This window comes from Balaenoptera acutorostrata, chromosome 19 (assembly GCF_949987535.1).
Source record: "Balaenoptera acutorostrata chromosome 19, mBalAcu1.1, whole genome shotgun sequence".
NCBI lineage: Eukaryota > Metazoa > Chordata > Mammalia > Artiodactyla > Balaenopteridae > Balaenoptera > Balaenoptera acutorostrata.
In genome coordinates, this window is record NC_080082.1 from 47235618 (window position 1) to 47254115 (window position 18498).

The window sequence follows — 18498 nt, forward strand, 5'->3', positions numbered from 1 at the left end:
TTCCAGGGAGATGGTCCAAAGCCAGGACAGCAATGCCCCACCCTTGTTTTGCAGGATTTTTCAAATTATCTTCAAATGTTCGATTTTCTTGAGCCTCTCAAAACAAAATTTGACTTGAAACTAATACCTCTTATTATGGTGGTGGTCTGCGTGCTTCTTAAAAATTCTTCAATCGAAAATCAATTCATACGACAATGTAATGACAACGTCTCACCCATCCAGGCCCGTGCACAGGACTCATCATGGCCGCCGCCTCCAAGAAATGCAGGACCCGGCTCCCCTTTGTGGGCGGGGACGTCTCCCTGCATCCTGAGCGGTTATCACGGTACCCAGCACATCGTGGACGCCTCAGTGAGTGAAAGGATGAGTAAACTAATATGAACAACGGAGCAGACTCTGAGCCCCTGGCGCCGTGTGAACAAAGTGCCAGGGAAACGCAGGAGAGGGAACAGCCACACATGCAGGGGACACTGTCGAAGCACCAGCCTCTTCACCCAATTCCTGCTCAGCTGCCAGGGGACCGGGACGGCCCGTATCGTCCAAGGAGCAGTGTGGAATGATGAACCAACCTCGGTTCCTCCGAAGGCAAATGCCACCTTAGGGGATGGGAGTGAGTATGGGTACGGGGAAGGGACAGATTCCTGAAACAGGACTTTTTTAGAACCCTCTGGAAGATCCTGATTTGGATATTTCAGGGAGCTGGGAAGGCCTTTGCAAAAGCATGCGGCTAGAGCCGTGAGTGCGCTTGGAGCCTGCAAAGTGGTCCGAGGTAACTGGAGCCAGTGACTGCACAGCATGGGGCCGGGAGGGAGGGATGGAGGGGCGGGGGAGCCAAGGAGGAAAGCATGAGTGGAAGAATGGATGACCTTGAATGCTGGCAGAGGGGGAGGGGGGCCTCTGAAGGTACTCTGAGTGCCCCTACACTATCTCCAAGAGCAAGGCTCTGAAAGGTACGTTCATCCGTCAAATATTGGCGGTGCACTTCCTATGGGCCAGTTACGGCTCCAGTTTAAGGAACCAAAAGGTCAGTGGCCGGAGGCTCCCAAGCATCAGAGGAAGTGGCGTGCGGTCAGAGGTCAGGCCTGTCCGCATCACGGAGGTCCGTGGAGGCTGTGATGAGAGGTAGGGGGTCATTCTAATGCAATGGGGAGCTATTGAAAGCGTTTATGCAGGGTAGTGGCAGGACCAGATTTCTGTTTTAATGATCATTCTCTCTCCCATGTGAAGACACAGGGAGAAGGTGGTGTCTGCAAGCCACGAGGAGCGCTCTCACCAGACCCTGACCATGTTGGCACCCTGATCTCAGACTTTCAGCCTCCACACTGCAAGAAAATTCACTTCTGTTGTTTAAGCCTCCCAGTCTGCGGTATTTTGTTGTGGGAACTTGAGCTGACTAATATAGGGGCCCTACTGCCATATGGCACTCTGCCCTGCTCCGCGCTCTTTCCAGAGCATGCCATGGAGTGCTGGCATTGAGGAGAGTCCAATTTTCAGAGTGTCAAACTCCAGAGAAGCCAACAGCCCCACCCCGCACTGTACTCCCTGTAGCGGGGGAACTTCTCACCCTTCCCAGCTCTAGTGCCAACTCGTTCATGTGTTTCATTATAATCCCCATCATTATGGGGGATCCAAGAGCTCCCACAAGCTTCTTCCCTAAACACAGAAAAAAGAGAAAGAAAAAACACCTCCACCAAAGATCTCAGAAGAATGTATAAGTGGTCTCAGATACTCCAAATGAGCTCAAGCAGGGCGGTGTCGAGACCTTAACTCTTGCAACTTTGAGTCACAAGATCTGGCCGTGCACACCAGGCCGATTGCTGGGCTGTTGTTTTTGTCCTTTGATATGGCAATCCACCAACATACATACGCACGTGTATAGGGCACATGAATACAAGATGAAAGACGAAACAACTGCGTAGGGAGTAAATCTGCTTCACCGTTTAGACTACATTGATTGCTATGACTGCAGCCCACAATGCCAGTGCAAGACCCAGAAATTTCCACACTGTTTTTTCCAGGACTCTGCAAGATGCAGAGCTTCACTATATCTTGCTACTTGGATCTGATACCTTGTCCCAGGTGGGCATGTGGACGAGATGTCTAAGGAGGGAGGGTTGACCAGCTGTCCCCAGAGGGCACCTCCACTTCCATTTCCTTTCCCTTCTGTGTCCTTGCCAGCTCCTGGGAGCAAGAATCACCATTGACTCAGACACTGCCTTGCCTCTGAGGAGCCTCAAGTTGTGAGAAGGACAGATGAAAAGATAAAACACAGCTAAACAGAGGAGCAAGAAGTCTGGGGACCCAAATGAAGAAAAGATTAGTAAGGGGAACACAAGAAGGCCTCATGGAGGGGATAGTTTATGCACTGGCTCTGGAACATCAGGCTGGGTTTCCGCAGGCAGAGAATTACCTTCTGTCCCTTTTCTCTGCCCCATTCCTTGCTTCGCTGCATGGATGGCTCCGGGCCTACCTGATGGACAGTAGCCGTGGTCACTTGAACCCTTGACCTTCTCGATAGTTGTCTCCACGCATGTGCTCATAGGTGTCGGTGCCAGGCTCTCCCCACCAGGTGTACCCAAAGCCCTGGGTGCCCCTCTCCACACGTGAAACTGTGGTCACTCCCTCTGCTATTCCAGGGGCCAGGCCTCCCTCCTGCCCTGCTAACTCCATAGCAGCTTTGTACAGTTACAGCACCAGCCTTCTCCCTGCTGTGGCCCTGGGTACCAGTGCCCACACAGGCCACCATGAGGAGACACGGCAGAGAGAGAGAACATGGGGAGTCCAGGCTTCCTCCTCACTGCCCAAGGGAAGGGACATCCCTGGGCGGGGCAGGCAGATGGGGGCAGGCGTAGCTGACACTTGTATGGAGGGCTCTGAATTCGAGGGCTTCATTGTCTCGGGGCCTCAGAAGAACTCTATGAGGCAGGCTCATTTTTATCTTTCCCATTTTACCAGGAGAAAACCACAGCTCAGAGGGTCCACACAAATTCCCAAAGAGGTCACACAGTGATGACATGTCTGAGTCTATATTTGACTCCAAGCTCCACGTGGTTTCCAGGCAGCCGGTGAAGAAGAGAGGCTTCTTGGGCTCCACGTGCAGACCCCGACGTTCATTCAACGCGTGCGTACTGACCACCCGCTCCGTGCCGGGGGGCTGGTGGAGGGACATGCCCCATCCTTGTCACAACCCCTGGAGTTAGGAGGAGCGGAGAGTGCTGCAGGGGGACAAGATTCCAGCAAGGAGACGAGCTGCTCCAGAGACCACTGTCTCCAAAAATGGAACCTGTCACCAATTTCCCACGAGGTGGAGAGGTTCTCGTGCAGGCTGTAGAGCCTGACAGCCAGGATCCAAAGCCCAACTCCACGCATACTGACTCTGGGCAAGTGCCAGGCCAGTTTGCTCCTCTAGGAGGTGAGGAGAGTAAGGTCCCCCACCTGCTGGAGGTGGCAAGACGACCAACCTCATTAACAGGGTACACGAGCAAGCCCAGAAGCCAGCACACACACCCACTCGTTCAACATCAGCTGCCACCGTGACTAGAAAAGCTATCTTGACACAGCTGCTGTCACGATGGGGACCTCACGTGCATATTCTGTGTTGCATGTGCATGTGTACAATGATGTCATAGGGTTGCCTATGCAGGGAAAGTGTAGGACACGCATGAAGCATCTGTCAAAGGCAACTACCTCTTCTACAGGTGCGTCCTCACATCTGGACCACCCCCACCCAGCCCGGATTTTACCCCCTAATCACCCTTCTGGCTCCCGGACCATGCCCGGGTAGGGTGATCAACCATCCGGTTTGCGTGGAACCGAGGGGTTCCCTGGATGTGGAGTTTCAGTAGCAAAACCCAGAAAGTCCTGGACAAACTGGGATCAGTTTGTCAAAGCCCAAGGGCCCGGGAGACGAACAGCCCACAGTCCAAGGCCTGGGGCCTCCAGGACAGAGTGGAGCTGCCTTGCCCTGCTGGGCTCCCCTCTTCCCTGAGGGCCGGGCGGTGATGGCCAGTCCCCCATCAGGGCTGAGGTGCTCTGTGGAGCTTTTGGGCTTCATAGGGTTTCTCAGCCTCCCTCAGGACCCCTTTCTTGCTGGAGAGTTGCTCAAACTGTCAAACACCTCACTACCCTGGTGGTTTCCACTCAGAGCCATGGAGGCAGGCAGGTGTGGACAGTGATTTCTTGTAGGCTCTGACTTACGGAGGGACCCGGACCACAGAAGAGAGGCCAGCAGGCAGGCGATGCCACAGCTCCCAGGTCTGCAGGAGAGGCACAAGGGAGCCCTGGGCCGGCTCAGGCACTTGTGTGCTTTTGGAAACCCAAGCCCTGACCGTGGACAAAGGGTACCATCCCAGAGTCTGGGTAGGAAGGTCCCAGACCCAAGTGGCTGGCATTTCAAGGTCAGTGTATGTCCTTCCCCAGCAGGCCACCTGCCGCCTCCCCAATCCACTTGACCTTCAGACGGAATGGCTTTCTTCAGCCTGGTTTTCCATATGGCAACCTTTCTGAGAATCAGGACAGAGTCTCCAAAGGAAATGACGTAACAGATCAAGAGAATTTCTTCTCAGCGATATGGGGGACCCTTCTAGAGTTTAACTCCGGGGCACCCCTGGTAATGCAGCAAGTTGGCAACCGAAGCCTATTCTCAGGTGGCGCTTATACCCCCAGACTTCCCCCTCCCAAGTGAAGGCCACAAGTGGGTCCCAGAATGCAAGGACATCCCTGAGACAGGCGGTCACATTGCATAAACCCAGCTCCAGAAACTCTCAGCAAAGGGACCCTCTGTACCTGGTGCAGCTAAACTCCAATCCACCACACGGCGGGGGGGCGGGGGGCTTTCTGGAAAGCAGTGGCCCTGGGCTGTGTGCAAAGCAACATTTAACCTGATGCTGAAGGCTGCATATTCCCACTACTGCATACATTACCCTTTATCTAATTCAACTGGGCCCCAGTCTACCGAACGGCCAATTAATAAGGTAATATTGGAAAGGTGGGTTGTTCCCTCAGTTGGACATTGTGGCAGCCCCCTGCCCTTGCTTTCACCATCTTCCTATTAATATGAAAACTTTGTCCCTGCCTCGCCAGAATGTCAAGGCAAGCCAACAGCTGCTGGGAAGCAGAGACGGCGCCCTGTAGAATGGCCTGAGGGACAAAGAGAGTTTGTGGGAGGCACAGCCTTCTTCATGGGCCCAAGGACAAGAAGCAGCCATAAGCAAGAGGCTCCTGGGCCTTGACTTTGTCTCTCGACTCTTGGACCTATGGATGTCCTACAGGGCATAGGTCCCGTCGAGACAGCCACAGCGGCCAGCTCAGCTGCCCTTCCTCAGTGGAGGTCACTCAGAAAACATCCCTGCCTTCCAGCCTCCCCCCAGCCAGGGAGGCAGGCCTCGGGCAGAGCGTGAGCTGGGCTCCAGGAAGCGGCTGCTGCGTGGAGCTGAGGCTTCGTCCGTTCTGAAGGGTCCAGGTGTGCCCTGTTACAAGCTGCTCCAGCTGCCAATCACGGGAACAGGCGGAGGAGAGGAACACAGTTTAGGGAGCGTGCTTTTCAAAGATAAGATCATAATGATGCAAGTTCATGTTTCAGCAAGTAGGGGCCAAGGGCAGTCGGCAAAATCTCTGTCGACTGTCCCCTCCCCCTCCCCCTTCTCTCCCTGCCCCCACTCTGCTCTCAGTAAGCAATAAGAAACGTCTAGACTCGTAACTTGATCATCAGCATAAGTCAAGCACTTCCACAGAGCACAGGGAAGGGGTGGGGATACACGGTGTGGACACTTCCTCCCCATCTATGCCCTTCTACACCCCCCGTCACTGGGCCATCTATGATCAGCAAAGCGCCACCAGAAGCTTCTAAATGAGGAGAAAAGAGGCAAAACGCCTATGGGAGCCAGGCAGGCAACCCAAAGGAGTGATGCCAGCCAGGTGTAAGAAATACAGCAGTGCAAATCCAACTCTGTGTGGACCGCCACCCACAGCAGGGCTGGGAGAAGGTACAGCTGTGGGGACCAAGGCAAACTACAGAGCATGGCCTCATCTGAAAGGAGCAGCCTTATTCGGCACCCCAGTCGTGTTCGTGTGGGAATCTCTGGATTTTTTTTCAAGAGAAGTCAGAAATTTGGATTTTTATGTGCAAACTTGTGATTTGTAAAGGCTGGAACCTAATTCAGGTTTTGCTAAAAGAATGCAGAGGAAAAGAAAGAAAGAAAGAGAGAAAGAGAGGGAGAAAGAGGGAGAGAGGGAGAGAGGGAGGGAGGGAGGGAGGAAGAAAGAAAGAAAAAGGAAGGAAGGAAGGAAGAAAGAGAAAGAGAAAGAAAGAAAGGAGGGAGGGAGGAAGGAAGGAAGGAAGGAGGAAAGAAAGAAAGAAAGAAAGAAAGAAAGAAAGAAAGAAAGAAAGCAAGCAAGCAAGCAAGCAAGAAAGAAAGAAAGAAAGAAAGAAATAGAGAAAGAAAGAGAGAAAGAAAGAAAGAAAGGAGGGAACTACCTCGACCTGAAGACAGCCCATGGACCACCTGTTTGCAACCTCTGTAGTCCCCAGGGAAAGCCAACTAGTAAGGGATCCTGGGCAGGCTAAAACCCCAGTGCAGGCCCTGACTCAGGGATCTGCCTTTCCGGGAATTGGCATGCCCAGCCCCCCTCTTCTGGTCTGTGAGTGATGCTGAGACTTGATCTTGGAGAACAATAGAGAGACCAGGGAGAGAGGGCCTTGTCCAGCTCAGGCGGCTCACTGCTGGCACACTCTACACAGTGACCTCTGCGGGGGTGGTGGGGGGTGGATGGAGGGGCCCATCCACATGCAGCGGGAGCAGGAGGAGGGTGTGAGTTCCCTTCTCCATGGCCCGGCTGTCAACCCAGTTGAAAAAGGTATTTGAACGAATTAAATTCCACGAAAAAGTTCTGTTTCCCTGTCAAGGCAGCACCTATTTCCAAGTGTCTATGATTGACATGACTCTTAATGTGCATTTTTAAACAAGACCATTTTGTGTGCAAATATGGCAGGAAAAAGAATTCCTTGGTCCAGCGATCCTGAGGCTTCCTCTCCTGGTGAGACGCCCGGAGATGAAATTGCCCTTGAATGTTATCCTCTTCTTCTATTATTTTTATCTTAGGTTCCAGACCACAAATGAAACACATTGGGGAAATAAGATTCTGTCACCACTTCTGGAAGCCTGTCGAAGGTGCTTGCATCCTGGCTGATCCAGTGGCCTTCCCTGCGCCCCATCAAGCTGTCCTGGCCACAGCTGAGGTAGAAGAGGACCAGTGCTGTAACCGGGGGGACCCCAGGCTCCAACTTTGTGTCTCTTCTCTCTAGCCATGGACAGAGGCTGCCACCCGTGCAATGCACAGGGTCCCTCACTCAGAAGGGCTCTGCACTGGGTTTAAGAATCTGCGGCTGTGTCTTGAAATTCTTAATTTTGTTAACAAGGGGCCCTGAATTTTCATCTGACCCTGGTCCCCACAAATCATGCAGCCAGTCCCACCCTGAAGGGCGCACACTGTGACAGCTGCCCTGCTATGGGACCCAGCTCTTGAGGGAATTCCCTACCCCAGAAGGTGAAGGTACACTGACTCTGAACTGGGGGCCACCATCACAGCCAAGGAAGCCTCATCTAAAGCTGTTTTCATGTGGTTGTGTAAGGAGCCCAGAAGCCTGAAGAGGGGGAGAAAGTATGCGTAGACACAGCGTTGGAAAAGCAGAGCTCGCTGTGGGCTTCCTGGAGGAGGGGGCCCGGAGCTGGGACTGACTTGGACAGATAGGCAGGGTCTGGAGGAGCCATGAGGATGGAAGGTGGGGTGTGTGGTGCACAGGAAGCAGGAGTGGGTTCAGCAAGCCGGGGCCCTTGATTGTGGGGGAGGTCTCGGAACCCCTGTCCCCAGCCACCCCAGCCACTGAGCAGTGACTTCACTCATCCTCCCAGGGTCACAGCACCTGCCACCCCCCAAGCACCCACAGCCCCTCATCTCTCTGCACAAAGGCTGCTCTAATTCTCCTTGCAGCCCGGGTGAGAGGCAGTCAGGGAACAATGCTATCTGCGCGTGGTGGCGCCCAAAATACGACTGTCATTTATTTCGTTATGTGAAATTAGAGCACGCCTTGTAGCCATAATGAATCATTTCCTTCTTGCCTCGGCCATGATGTCAGGCAGGAGCTCGGCATCTCCCATTCAGGGCCTTTCACTTCATCGCAGGCTAATAATAACCCACCCGGGTGAGCACACATCTTCCCGAGACAATGCAGGGCCCGGACGGGCATCGTGGGCAGGAGAGCAGTGCCCGCAGGGGAGGGGGAAGATCAGGGTGGGGGTGTCATGGCAGGAGGAAGACAATGCCCGTGGGGAGGGGAGGGAAAGCCTTAGGGCGGTGGTTCTGGTGGGAACCTGGGTCCCCCAGGTCCCTTTTCCGGCTGCTCCACCTGATGGGGGCAGGGAATAGAGCCCACTCCTAGGCTGCCCTTCTACGAGCATTCTTTTCAATCATTGCCCAGGTCCAGCCCAGAAGCCTCCTTCTTGAGGAAGCCATATCCTGATCCCCCACCACCACTAGCACCCGCATCTTCCATTCGAGGGTGAGCTTTCAAGGCATTAACTGTTTCCACAGCCTTGTCCCAGCCCTGCCCAGGCCTGGAGCTGCCAGGAGTTGGCCTCACCTCTCTCATCTCACATCCCTGCCCAGTGTGGGCTCAGCAGTGGCAGACGCTCAGTACATGAGTAAGTGTGTCCTGATGGGACCAAAACTCCAGTTGTCTCCCACTGGGACTGTGACCGGGAGCCCCATCTCATCCTGGGCAGGAGGAGCAAGGCCCAGACCCTGTCCTCTAGAATCTCCTCCTCCAGGACAAGGCAAGGCCAGCCAGGGGAAATCATAGGGTCTTCTCAGACACTGTGATTACTGTCTCTTCCACTAACTATAACTTAAGATCTTTTAGTCACCATATCTGCAGGAATAGGCACACAGCCAGTTTTGCTGAATGAAAGGATAAATGAATAAATAAATGAATGAGCACCAAAGGCCATGTGCCAAATGACAGAGAACAAACCGCAGGGGTAAAGTGATCAGAGAAGCAAAGCTGCTCACCGGTCCCAGAGGCAGACTGGGTTAGGACCTCAAGACCCAAGAAATGTAGTCAGTTCCCTTAGTTTTCCTTTTGCTTCATATATGTTAGACTTGGAACAGAAGAAGCCAGAAATCTGGAAGCTACAACAGGCACAGACACAAAACAAAAGCCCCAACAAAAGCCTGATCTCTCTAGTCAAAGGACAAAGAAAGGAGCAGCTTAGTAAGACCAAAAACTTTTATACAATAACCAGTCTACTCCACCCAAACAGTAGAAGAAAAGAAAACAAAAAGCTCTGGTCCCACTCATACCCATATCCACGAAGACCAAATGGGGGAGCCTAGACTTCCATCCTCAAGAGGCTATAACAAGGAACCCCAGAGTCCCCACTGAGGTAATGTCAGAGAAGGACAGGTATGGAAACAGGATCTTCATCCCCACTGGGCTCCCTCTCCCAGCAGTGTCAGTGGAGGCCGTGGGGAGCCTGAACTTCACCTCTCTATTGCCAGTAACAAAAACACCCCTCCCATTCTTGATGGAGTCAAAGCAGGCCTAGTGGAGAATCAAGACTTTCATCATCGTCCAGCAAACAATGCCACGTCATCATTTTATCAGTGGTGCCCACATGGGGAGCCAGTTTTCCTACCCACACCCAGAGGATCCTATTCCCTCCAAAGGCAACAGAGTGGGGAACCTGGAGGTAGACTATATTTATATCAGATAAAATAGACTTCAGAGCAAAGAAAATTATCAGAGACAGAGACATTACATCACAATAAAAATGTTGATTCACCAAGAAGATATATCAATCCTAAATGTATATGCACCAAACAGAACTGCAAAATATGTGAACTCAAAACTAATGGGCAGCATCCCCCCCTCCCCTACTAGAGCAGTGGCAGAGAAAACCATCTAAAACAAAAGGTTTAAGTAAGATCCAGAATCTCCTAAGATAATGCAAATTCCCAGGTTTCAATAAAAAGTCATCATCATACCACAAAAAATAAAGGTCTCAAACTGAATTTAAAATGACAATCAGATGCCAACAACAATATGAAAATGATGTTAGAATTATCTGACAAAGATTTTAAAGCACTCATCACTTTTTAAATGCTTCAATGAGCAATTACAACCCCATTTGAAACAAATGAGGGGAAAAAAGAGTCTCAACAAAGAAACAGAAGATATAAAGAAGAACCAAAGGGCAATTTTAGAACTGAAAAGTACAGTACCAAAAAAAAAAAAAAACTCAGTAGTTGGGCTTAAGAGCAGAATGTAGAAGAAAGAGGAAATAATTAGTGCACTGGAAGAAAGGACAATAGGCATTACCCAATCTGAACAATAGAGAGAAAAATAGACTGAAAAAAATAGTAGAGCCTCAGGGTCCTGTGGGATTATAACAAAAGACCTAACATTCATTTCACCAGAGTCCTGGAAGGAGAGGAGAAAGAGGACAGGACTGAAAAGTGTTCAAAGAATGACACGGCGACCTAAGACAGCAGGCCACATCAGCTGGGCACGGCAGCATGGAGCCCAGCCTCAGCAGCACCTCTGCTCTGTGGAACCTGCTGGCTTCCTCTTCTCCACTGTGCCCAGTGCATGTTTGCCTCGCAGACTGAGGGGGAGCTCAAAGTGACCCGAATTCTCAAAGAAAAGTTTCCTCGAGCTACAGCTATCAAAGTCACTGACATTTCAGGAGGCTGTGGGGCAATGTATGAAATTCAAATCAAATCGGAAGAATTTAAGGAGAAGAAAACTGTCCAGCAGCACCAGATGGTACATCAGGCACTAAAAGAAGAAATCAAATGTATGCATGGATTGCGGATATTTACCTCTGTCCCCAAACACTGACCACGCCCTGGCTGCATAGATATTGCTGCTGAAACCTTAGATGAATCTTATTGTCACCATTCTTTCCTAGGCATATGACAAAAAATTTATCTATTTTATTCATAGACATTTCCATATTGTAATTATAGAAGAATATGGTATCTATTTAGATGTTAATTAAAGGTAACAGACCACTAAAATTTTTTTTCATTACCAAAAAAAAAAGTATTCAAAGGAAGAGTGGTTGAAAACTTCCCAGGTTTGACAAAAGACATAAACCTTCAGATTCTAGGAGCTAATTTTACCCAAACAGTATAAATACAGAAAAAGCCATACAAGACACACCATAAATAAACTTCTGAAAGCAAAAGACAAAGACAAAATCTTGAAAGCAGCCAGAGAAAAATGATATGTTAATACTGGGGGAAAACAATGAGAACAATAGTAGATTTCTCATCAGAAACTATGGAGGCCAGTGGAAGTGACACAATGTTCTTCAAGTGCTGAAAAAAAGGCTGCCTCACCCAAAATTTTATACCAGCAAAAATGCCCTTCATTAATTAAAGGGAAATCAAGACATTCTCCAGTGAAAATAAACTAAGAGAACTTGTCCCCAGCAGACCTATCCTAAAAGAAAGGCTTACAATTTTCTGTAAACAGAAAGGATGCTATTAAAGAAAAAAAACCTTGGAACATGAGGAAAGAAGAAAGAATACAATGAGCAAAAATGTGGATAAATACTGTGTTTCCCTTCTCTTGAGTTTTCCAAACATGTCTGATGATCAAAGCAAAAATTACAACACTGTTTGATGTAGTTCTAAATGTATGTAGAGAAAATATTTTAAACAACAATATTATAACTGGGGAAAATAAAGGTAGTTAAAGGGAGGTAATGTTTCTTTACTTTATTCAAACTGGTGAAATGATGATACCAGTAGACTCTGATAAGTTATATATCAAGAATGTAATGCCTAGAGCAACCACTAAAAAAGTTACACAAAGAGATACACTCAAAAACATTACAGATAAATCAAAGTGAAATTTTTTAAATGTTCAAAGTAACCCACAGGCACACAGGAAAAAGAAAACAGAGAAACAAACCACAGAAATCAAATGAAAGACAATGACGGAATTAAGTTCTAATATATCAATAATTATATTAAATATAAATGGTCTAAGTATACCAATTAAAAGAGGTGGCAGAAATAGATTAACAAACATGACCCAACTACATGCTGTCAACAAGAAACTCATTTCAAGTACAACAACATAGGCAGGTTGAAAGCAAAGGGATGGAAAAAAATATATCATGCAAACATTAAATAAATAAAAGGAGTATATTAATATCAGATTACATAGACTTCAAAGAAAATTACTATAGATAGAAAAGGATAATAATGATAAAATGATCAGTCCACCAAGAATGCATTCTTTTTTTCTTTTTTTGTTTTTTTTTTTTTTTGGCCATGCGGCACAGCATGTGGGATCCTAGTTCCCTGACCGGGGATTGAACCTGTGCCCTCTGCAGTGGAAGAGTGGAATCTTAACCACTGGACTGCCAGGGAAGTCCCAAGAATGCATTCTTATATACATTATTCTTGTATACTTGTGTATACACTTAGAATGTGTATATATCCTAAATGTGTTTATACCAAACAAAAGAGCTGCAAAATATAAGAAGTAAAAACTGACAAAACTGAAAGGAAAAAGAGATAAATCCACAATTATAGTTGAGTGCTTTGAGTCTCCTCTCTCAGAAACTAGACAGAAAAGCAACAAGGATACGGAAGAACTCAACACCATCAACCAAGAATGAATTGACATTTAAAGAACAATCCACACAACAGCAGAATAGACATTTCTTTCAAGTGTCCATGGAACATATACAAAAATAGGGTATATCCTAGGCCATGAAAAAAATCTCAACAAATTTGAAGGAATTTAAGTCATTCAGAGTGTGCTCTTCAACCACAATAAAACCAAATGGAAATCAATAGCAGAAAGATAACAGAAAATTTTCCAAACACTTGGAAACTAAACAACACACTTCTAAATAACCCATGGATCAAGAAAAAAGTCTCAAGGGAAATTTTTTTAATGAAACAGTGAAAATGAGAATACAACAATCAGAAGTTGTAGGACACAGCTAAAGCAGTGCTGAGAGGGAAATTTATAGTACTAAATGCATACATTAGAAGAGAGGAAAGGTCTCAAATAAATAATCTAAGCTCCCATATATAAAAGAAGAGCAGAATAAACCCAAAGGAAACATACAGATGGAAGGAAATAATAAGGTAAGAACAGAAATAAATGAAATTAAAACAGAAAAACAATAGAGAAGATCAATGAAACAAAAAACTACTTCTTTGGAAAGATCAATAAAATTGACAAATCTCTGGCAAACTGACCAAAAAGAAAAAGAAAAAGATTAGGAAAACACAAATTGTCCTAATAGGAATAAAACAGAGGATATCACCACAAACTCTGCAGATATAAAAAGAATGATAAGGCAATACTGTAAACAACTCTATACCCAAAAATATGACAACTAAAACAAAATGGATTGATTCCTCAAAAAATACAAGCTACCATAATTCAGCCAATATGAAAACAAGAATGTGAATAGCCCTATAATGATTAAGAAATTTGAATTTGTGATTTAAAATTTCCAAAAAGGAAACCTCCAGGCCCAGATAGTGTTACTGATGAATCCTATTAAATATTTAAAGAAAAATTAACACTATTCTATAGGATTCCTTCCAGAAAATAAAGAGAAGGGAACACTTCCCAATTCATATTATGAAGCTTGTATTACTCTGATGCCAAAACCAAAGACTGTGAAAGAAAGAAAGAGAGGAGGGAGGGAGGGGGAGAGAGGGGGAGGGAGGGAGGGAGAGAGAGGGGAAGGGAGGGAGAAAGGGAGGAAGGAAAGAAAGAAACTACATGAATGTAGATGCAAAAATCCTTCACAAATATTAGCAAATAGAATTCAGCAATATATATAAAGAATTACACACAGTAACCAAGTGGGATATGTTCCATGGATGCAAAGCTGGTTCAGTATTAACAAGCTAAAAAATAAAAATCATATGATGATATTAATTGGTGTTGAAAGAGTATTTGATAAAATTCAACATCCATTTATGATATTTTAAAAAAGAATGATGCTCTCAAAAAACTAGGAATAATGGGGAACTTACTTGACTTGATAAAGGGCATCTATAAACAACCTACAGCTAACATTGCAGTTAATGGTGAAAGACTGAATGTTTTTCCCCTGAGATCTGGAATAAGGCAAGGTGTCACTCTCACCACTCTTATTTAACATGTTGTTGAAAGTTCTAGCTAGTGCAATAATGAAACAAAAGGGGAAATGCAAATCAGAAGAGAAGAAACAAAACTGTTTCTATTAGTATTTGTAGATGACATGATTATCTATGTAGAAATCTACAAAAATTCTCTTAGAAATAACAAGTGAATTCAGCAAGGTTGCAAGATACAAGAAAACATGCAAAAATCAGCTGCATTTCTATATACTAGCAGTAAACACGTGAACACCAAAATTTTTAATATAATACATTTATAATTGCTCAGAAATAACATATTAAGATGTAAATCTAACAAAACATGTACAAGGCTTGTGCAGACAACTACACAATGCTGATGAAAGAAATCAAAGAAGATCTAAATCATTCAAGGATTAGAAGACTCAACAAAAAGATCAATTCTCCTCAAATTGATACACAGTTTTAATGCAATTTCTATCAAAATTCTAGAAAGACAAAGACATACATATATAATACACACACACAATGGTATTCTAAAATTAATTTCAAATGCAAAGGAACTAGTATAGCTAAAACAATTTTGGATAAAAGGAATAAAGTGAATGGAATCGGTCTACCCAAGTTCAACATTACTATACAGTTACAGTGATCAATACGGTGTATTGGCAGAGAGATAGAACTGTATATCAATGGAATAGAATAGAGAGCCCAAAAGTAACTCACACAAATATGCCCAGCTGATTTTTTTAATTGAAATATAGTTGATGTACAATATTATATGTTACAGGTTTTCAATATGGTGACTCACAATTATTAAAGGTTATACTCCATTTATAGTTATTATAAAATATTGGCTCTATTCCCTATATTGTACAATATATCATTGTAGCTTTTTTTTTTTAATTTATTTATTTATGGCTGTGTTGGGTCTTCGCCTCTGTGCGAGGGCCCTCTCTAGTTGTGGCAAGCGGGGGCCACTCTTCATCGCGGTGCGCACGCCGCGCCTCTCACTATCGCAGCCTCTCCCATTGCGGAGCACAGGCTCCAGACACGCAGGATCAGCAATTGTGGCTCACGGGCCCAGTCGCTCCGCGGCATGTGGGATCTTCCCAGACCAGGGCTCGAACCCATGTCCCCTGCATTGGCAGGCAGACTCTCAACCACTGCACCACCAGGGAAGCCCCTGTAGCTTATTTTATACATAATAGTTTGTAATTCTTAATCCCTTACCCCAGAGTCCCTCCCCCATTCCCTCTTCCCACTAATTAGTGGTGACCACTAATTTGTTCTCCATATCTGTGAGTCTGTTTCTTTTTTGTTATATTCACTAGTTTGTTGTATTTTTTAGATTCCACATATAAGTGATAACATACGGTATTTGTCTTTCTCTGTCTGACTTATTTCACTTAGCATAATACCCTCCAAGTCCATCCATTGTTGCATATGGCAAGGTTTCATTCTTTTTTATTGCTGAGTAGTATTCCATTGCATATATATATACCACATCTTCTTTTTCCATTCATCTGTTGATGGGCACTTAGGTTGCTTCCATATCTTATATGTGCAGCTGATTTTTTACAAAGGCACAAAAGCAATCTAATGAAGGAAAGATACAGCCTTTCAACCAACGGTTCTGGGAGGAATTTGACATCCATAGGCAAAAACAAAAAACAAAAAAAAAAGAACATTGATCTAAGTTTAACACATAAAATAAACTCAAATTGATCACAGACTTAAATGTAAAATGTAAAACTACAAAACTAGTAAAAAGCACGGGAGAAAAATCTTAGAATCTAGGGCTAGGCAGAGAGTCCTTAGACTTGATAGGAAATCATAATCCATAAAAGAAAAAATTGATAAAGTGTACTTCATCAAAATTAAAAGGTTTTGCTCTTCAAAAGACCATGTGAAGAAGATGAAAAGACAAGTTCCAGAAAATATTGTATATCTTAAAAAAAACTAGTATCTAGACTATAGAAAGAACTCTCAAAACTCATCAGTTTAAAAAAAATCAGTCGAATTTTTTAAATGGGCAAAACCCAAAATATCATTATATGTACATATTCATTTGCTTATCAAATAACAAGGTCTAATGGCAGATCCAATAATTTCTAAATAGAGATGAATACAAATTATAGTTCGAGACACCTACAATAGCCATAATGCTACATGGAAATATCTCTGGTTTCTATTGGTGACAAAGTCACAGGATATACAAGAGACATAGGAACATAAGTGACCCAAAAACAAAGCAATCAGCAAAATCAAGTCTGTAGGAAATAATACAATTCATCCAGTTCCTTCAATAAATTCCAAGGGTAAAAAAATAAAAATAAAAATAAATTCCGAGGAAAAGGGAGAAAGAGAAGGTGGGGACTTAGAGATGAAAAAAGATGAGTTAATGTCAACCAATTGCAATGGATGGAAATTATCTGATTCAAACCCCCCAAAAAACAGCTTAAAAGAAAAAAAAAAGATTATGAGACAAAACTGACCATTGCCTGGATGTTTGACAATATGAAGGAATTTTTGTTAAAGTGAGATAAAGTTATTGTGCTTATGTTTTTCTAAGGAGTCCTTATCTGTTAGAGATGCATTCTGAATCATCGATGGAGGAAGTAACACGGTACCTGAGATTTCCTTCAGTAAACCAGGGGACAGGAGGGGGCCCGGGAGTTGGATTTGGGAAATGAGTACATGGGGGTCTGTTTTTCTGTTCATGCTACTTCTGTACATTTTTTAGTTTTCTATAATAAAAAGTCAAAAATAAAGTTGCAGTAAACATCATTGTACATGATTCTTTGTTTTCATTTAAGATTATTCCCCGCAGACATTTCCTAAAAGTAGAATTGTGGCATTCAAGGCTGTGCACACCAAAATGCTTTTGAAATGCACTGCTTGAGTGAATTAGCGGAACATGAAAAACCAGGAGTAGCCCAGGACCACTCCCTGCAGGGAACCAGGGAACAATCTCAGAGGTGACGATTGCCTTCCTCCGCCCTACCTCTCCTCATTGCCCGGATGTGTCCTTTCTCTATGAAAGAAACCAAATTTTAGTCAGTTCTTGACTCCTGGTTCTCACCATTCCAGCTTCCCTGGCTCTTGCACCCATCTGCTGCATTTAAATCATTCATTCATCTAGTCTGGTGGTTAAACATATATGTTTCATCAGTACCTTTCTTTTATACTAGATGCTGTAACAACACACCTATAGTAAATTGCTATGCTCGTTTGTAATAATGTCCTCAGGATAAACCCCTAGAGGGGTCTCCCTAGGTCAGAAGAAAGCGTACTTTACCCTCCTGGTAACTTCTCCTGTTCCTCCCCCCCCCCCCCCCCCCCCCCCCCCCCCCGGCAGCCAGCAGTGTTGCTGGCTCCTTGCCTCTGACAAGTCCACAAACAACACTGACAAATTTGGTGGGTTAAAATAAGACCACTTTGCTGTTAACATTAGCATCTTTTATTACTGGGAGGTTGAATCTTCTAATTGTGGTAAACCCTTAGGGGCACCGGAGAAAATTTAATTCCTTAGACTCCCAAGGAAAATAAGGTCTAGCATGGATCCTTCCTCTGGAGAGTGGATTTTCTCTAACCAACCCCTCCACAGCCAAAGCCCCCATGTTCCCTGAGCTGTGATCCCAGCGTGGGCCCCCAGCCCCTGGCATGGGAACCGCTGGAGAGGAGGTCCCCAGGGAAAACTCCAGGAGCAGAGCCTCTGGGAGTGGAGACCAAGCACCACTGAGGAACTCTGATGAAGACTTCTGACCAGCGCTGCATCCCTAAAAACTTAGCGGGGCGCTCCTTCCCAGGAGGCAGCCAGAAACACTTCTTACTAAATGAACCAACAAGGAATTAGAGAAGGAAGGAAGGGAGGGAGGGAGGGAGGGAATTGCTAAATTAACTGACCAATAAATTCATTAATGAACAAATGAGTTGATTCATTAACAAATGAATAAATGAGGGAGTTGGTGGGCTAATAAATGAATGTCTATGAGAGAGTTGGGGAACCCGGCAGAGATGGAAGGCTGCCAGCCTGCCCTCTGTCACAGGCAGCCAGGTTGGAGGAAGAGCCAACAGCCCACCACCAACCTCCCTTTAGGCACCAGAGGATGCCTACTGGTGCGCCCTAGGACCAGAGCACCAAACTGCACCCATGATGCTTCTCATAAAATGACAGAGTTTTACGTTTTCTACACACTTTTTCAAGGAAATTTTGTATGTGTCCTCACTACTAATGAAATAATTATTTCGGGGCGAGGGGGGAGGAAAACTTTCAATATCTGAAATAAAATAACACAAGCTGCTGAGAAAATGAACACTTGCCTTCTGAGTAAG

The 18498-nt window shown here is 45.5% G+C and overlaps 1 protein-coding gene across 1 annotated transcript; it reads left to right on the forward strand.

Moving 5' to 3' along the window:
• Positions 1-242: 242 nt before the first annotated feature.
• LOC103010012 (bolA-like protein 3) lies at positions 243-10927 on the forward strand. Its single transcript, XM_057533703.1, has 3 exons — positions 243-325; positions 510-610; positions 10572-10927. Exons 1-3 carry the CDS (start codon positions 243-245, stop codon positions 10895-10897), a joined length of 510 nt encoding a protein of 169 aa, XP_057389686.1. The 3' UTR covers positions 10898-10927.
• Positions 10928-18498: the final 7571 nt, after the last annotated feature.

Coding starts and splice junctions, on each gene's coding strand:
- LOC103010012 (XM_057533703.1), top strand. CDS start 243: ATGGCCGCCGCCTCCAAGAAATGCAGGACCCGGCTCCCCTTTGTGGGC. Junction 326..509: donor CATCCTGAGCGGTTATCACG/GTACCCAGCACA, acceptor ATTCCTGCTCAG/CTGCCAGGGGACCGGGACGG. Junction 611..10,571: donor TGCCACCTTAGGGGATGGGA/GTGAGTATGGGT, acceptor TGGGCACGGCAG/CATGGAGCCCAGCCTCAGCA.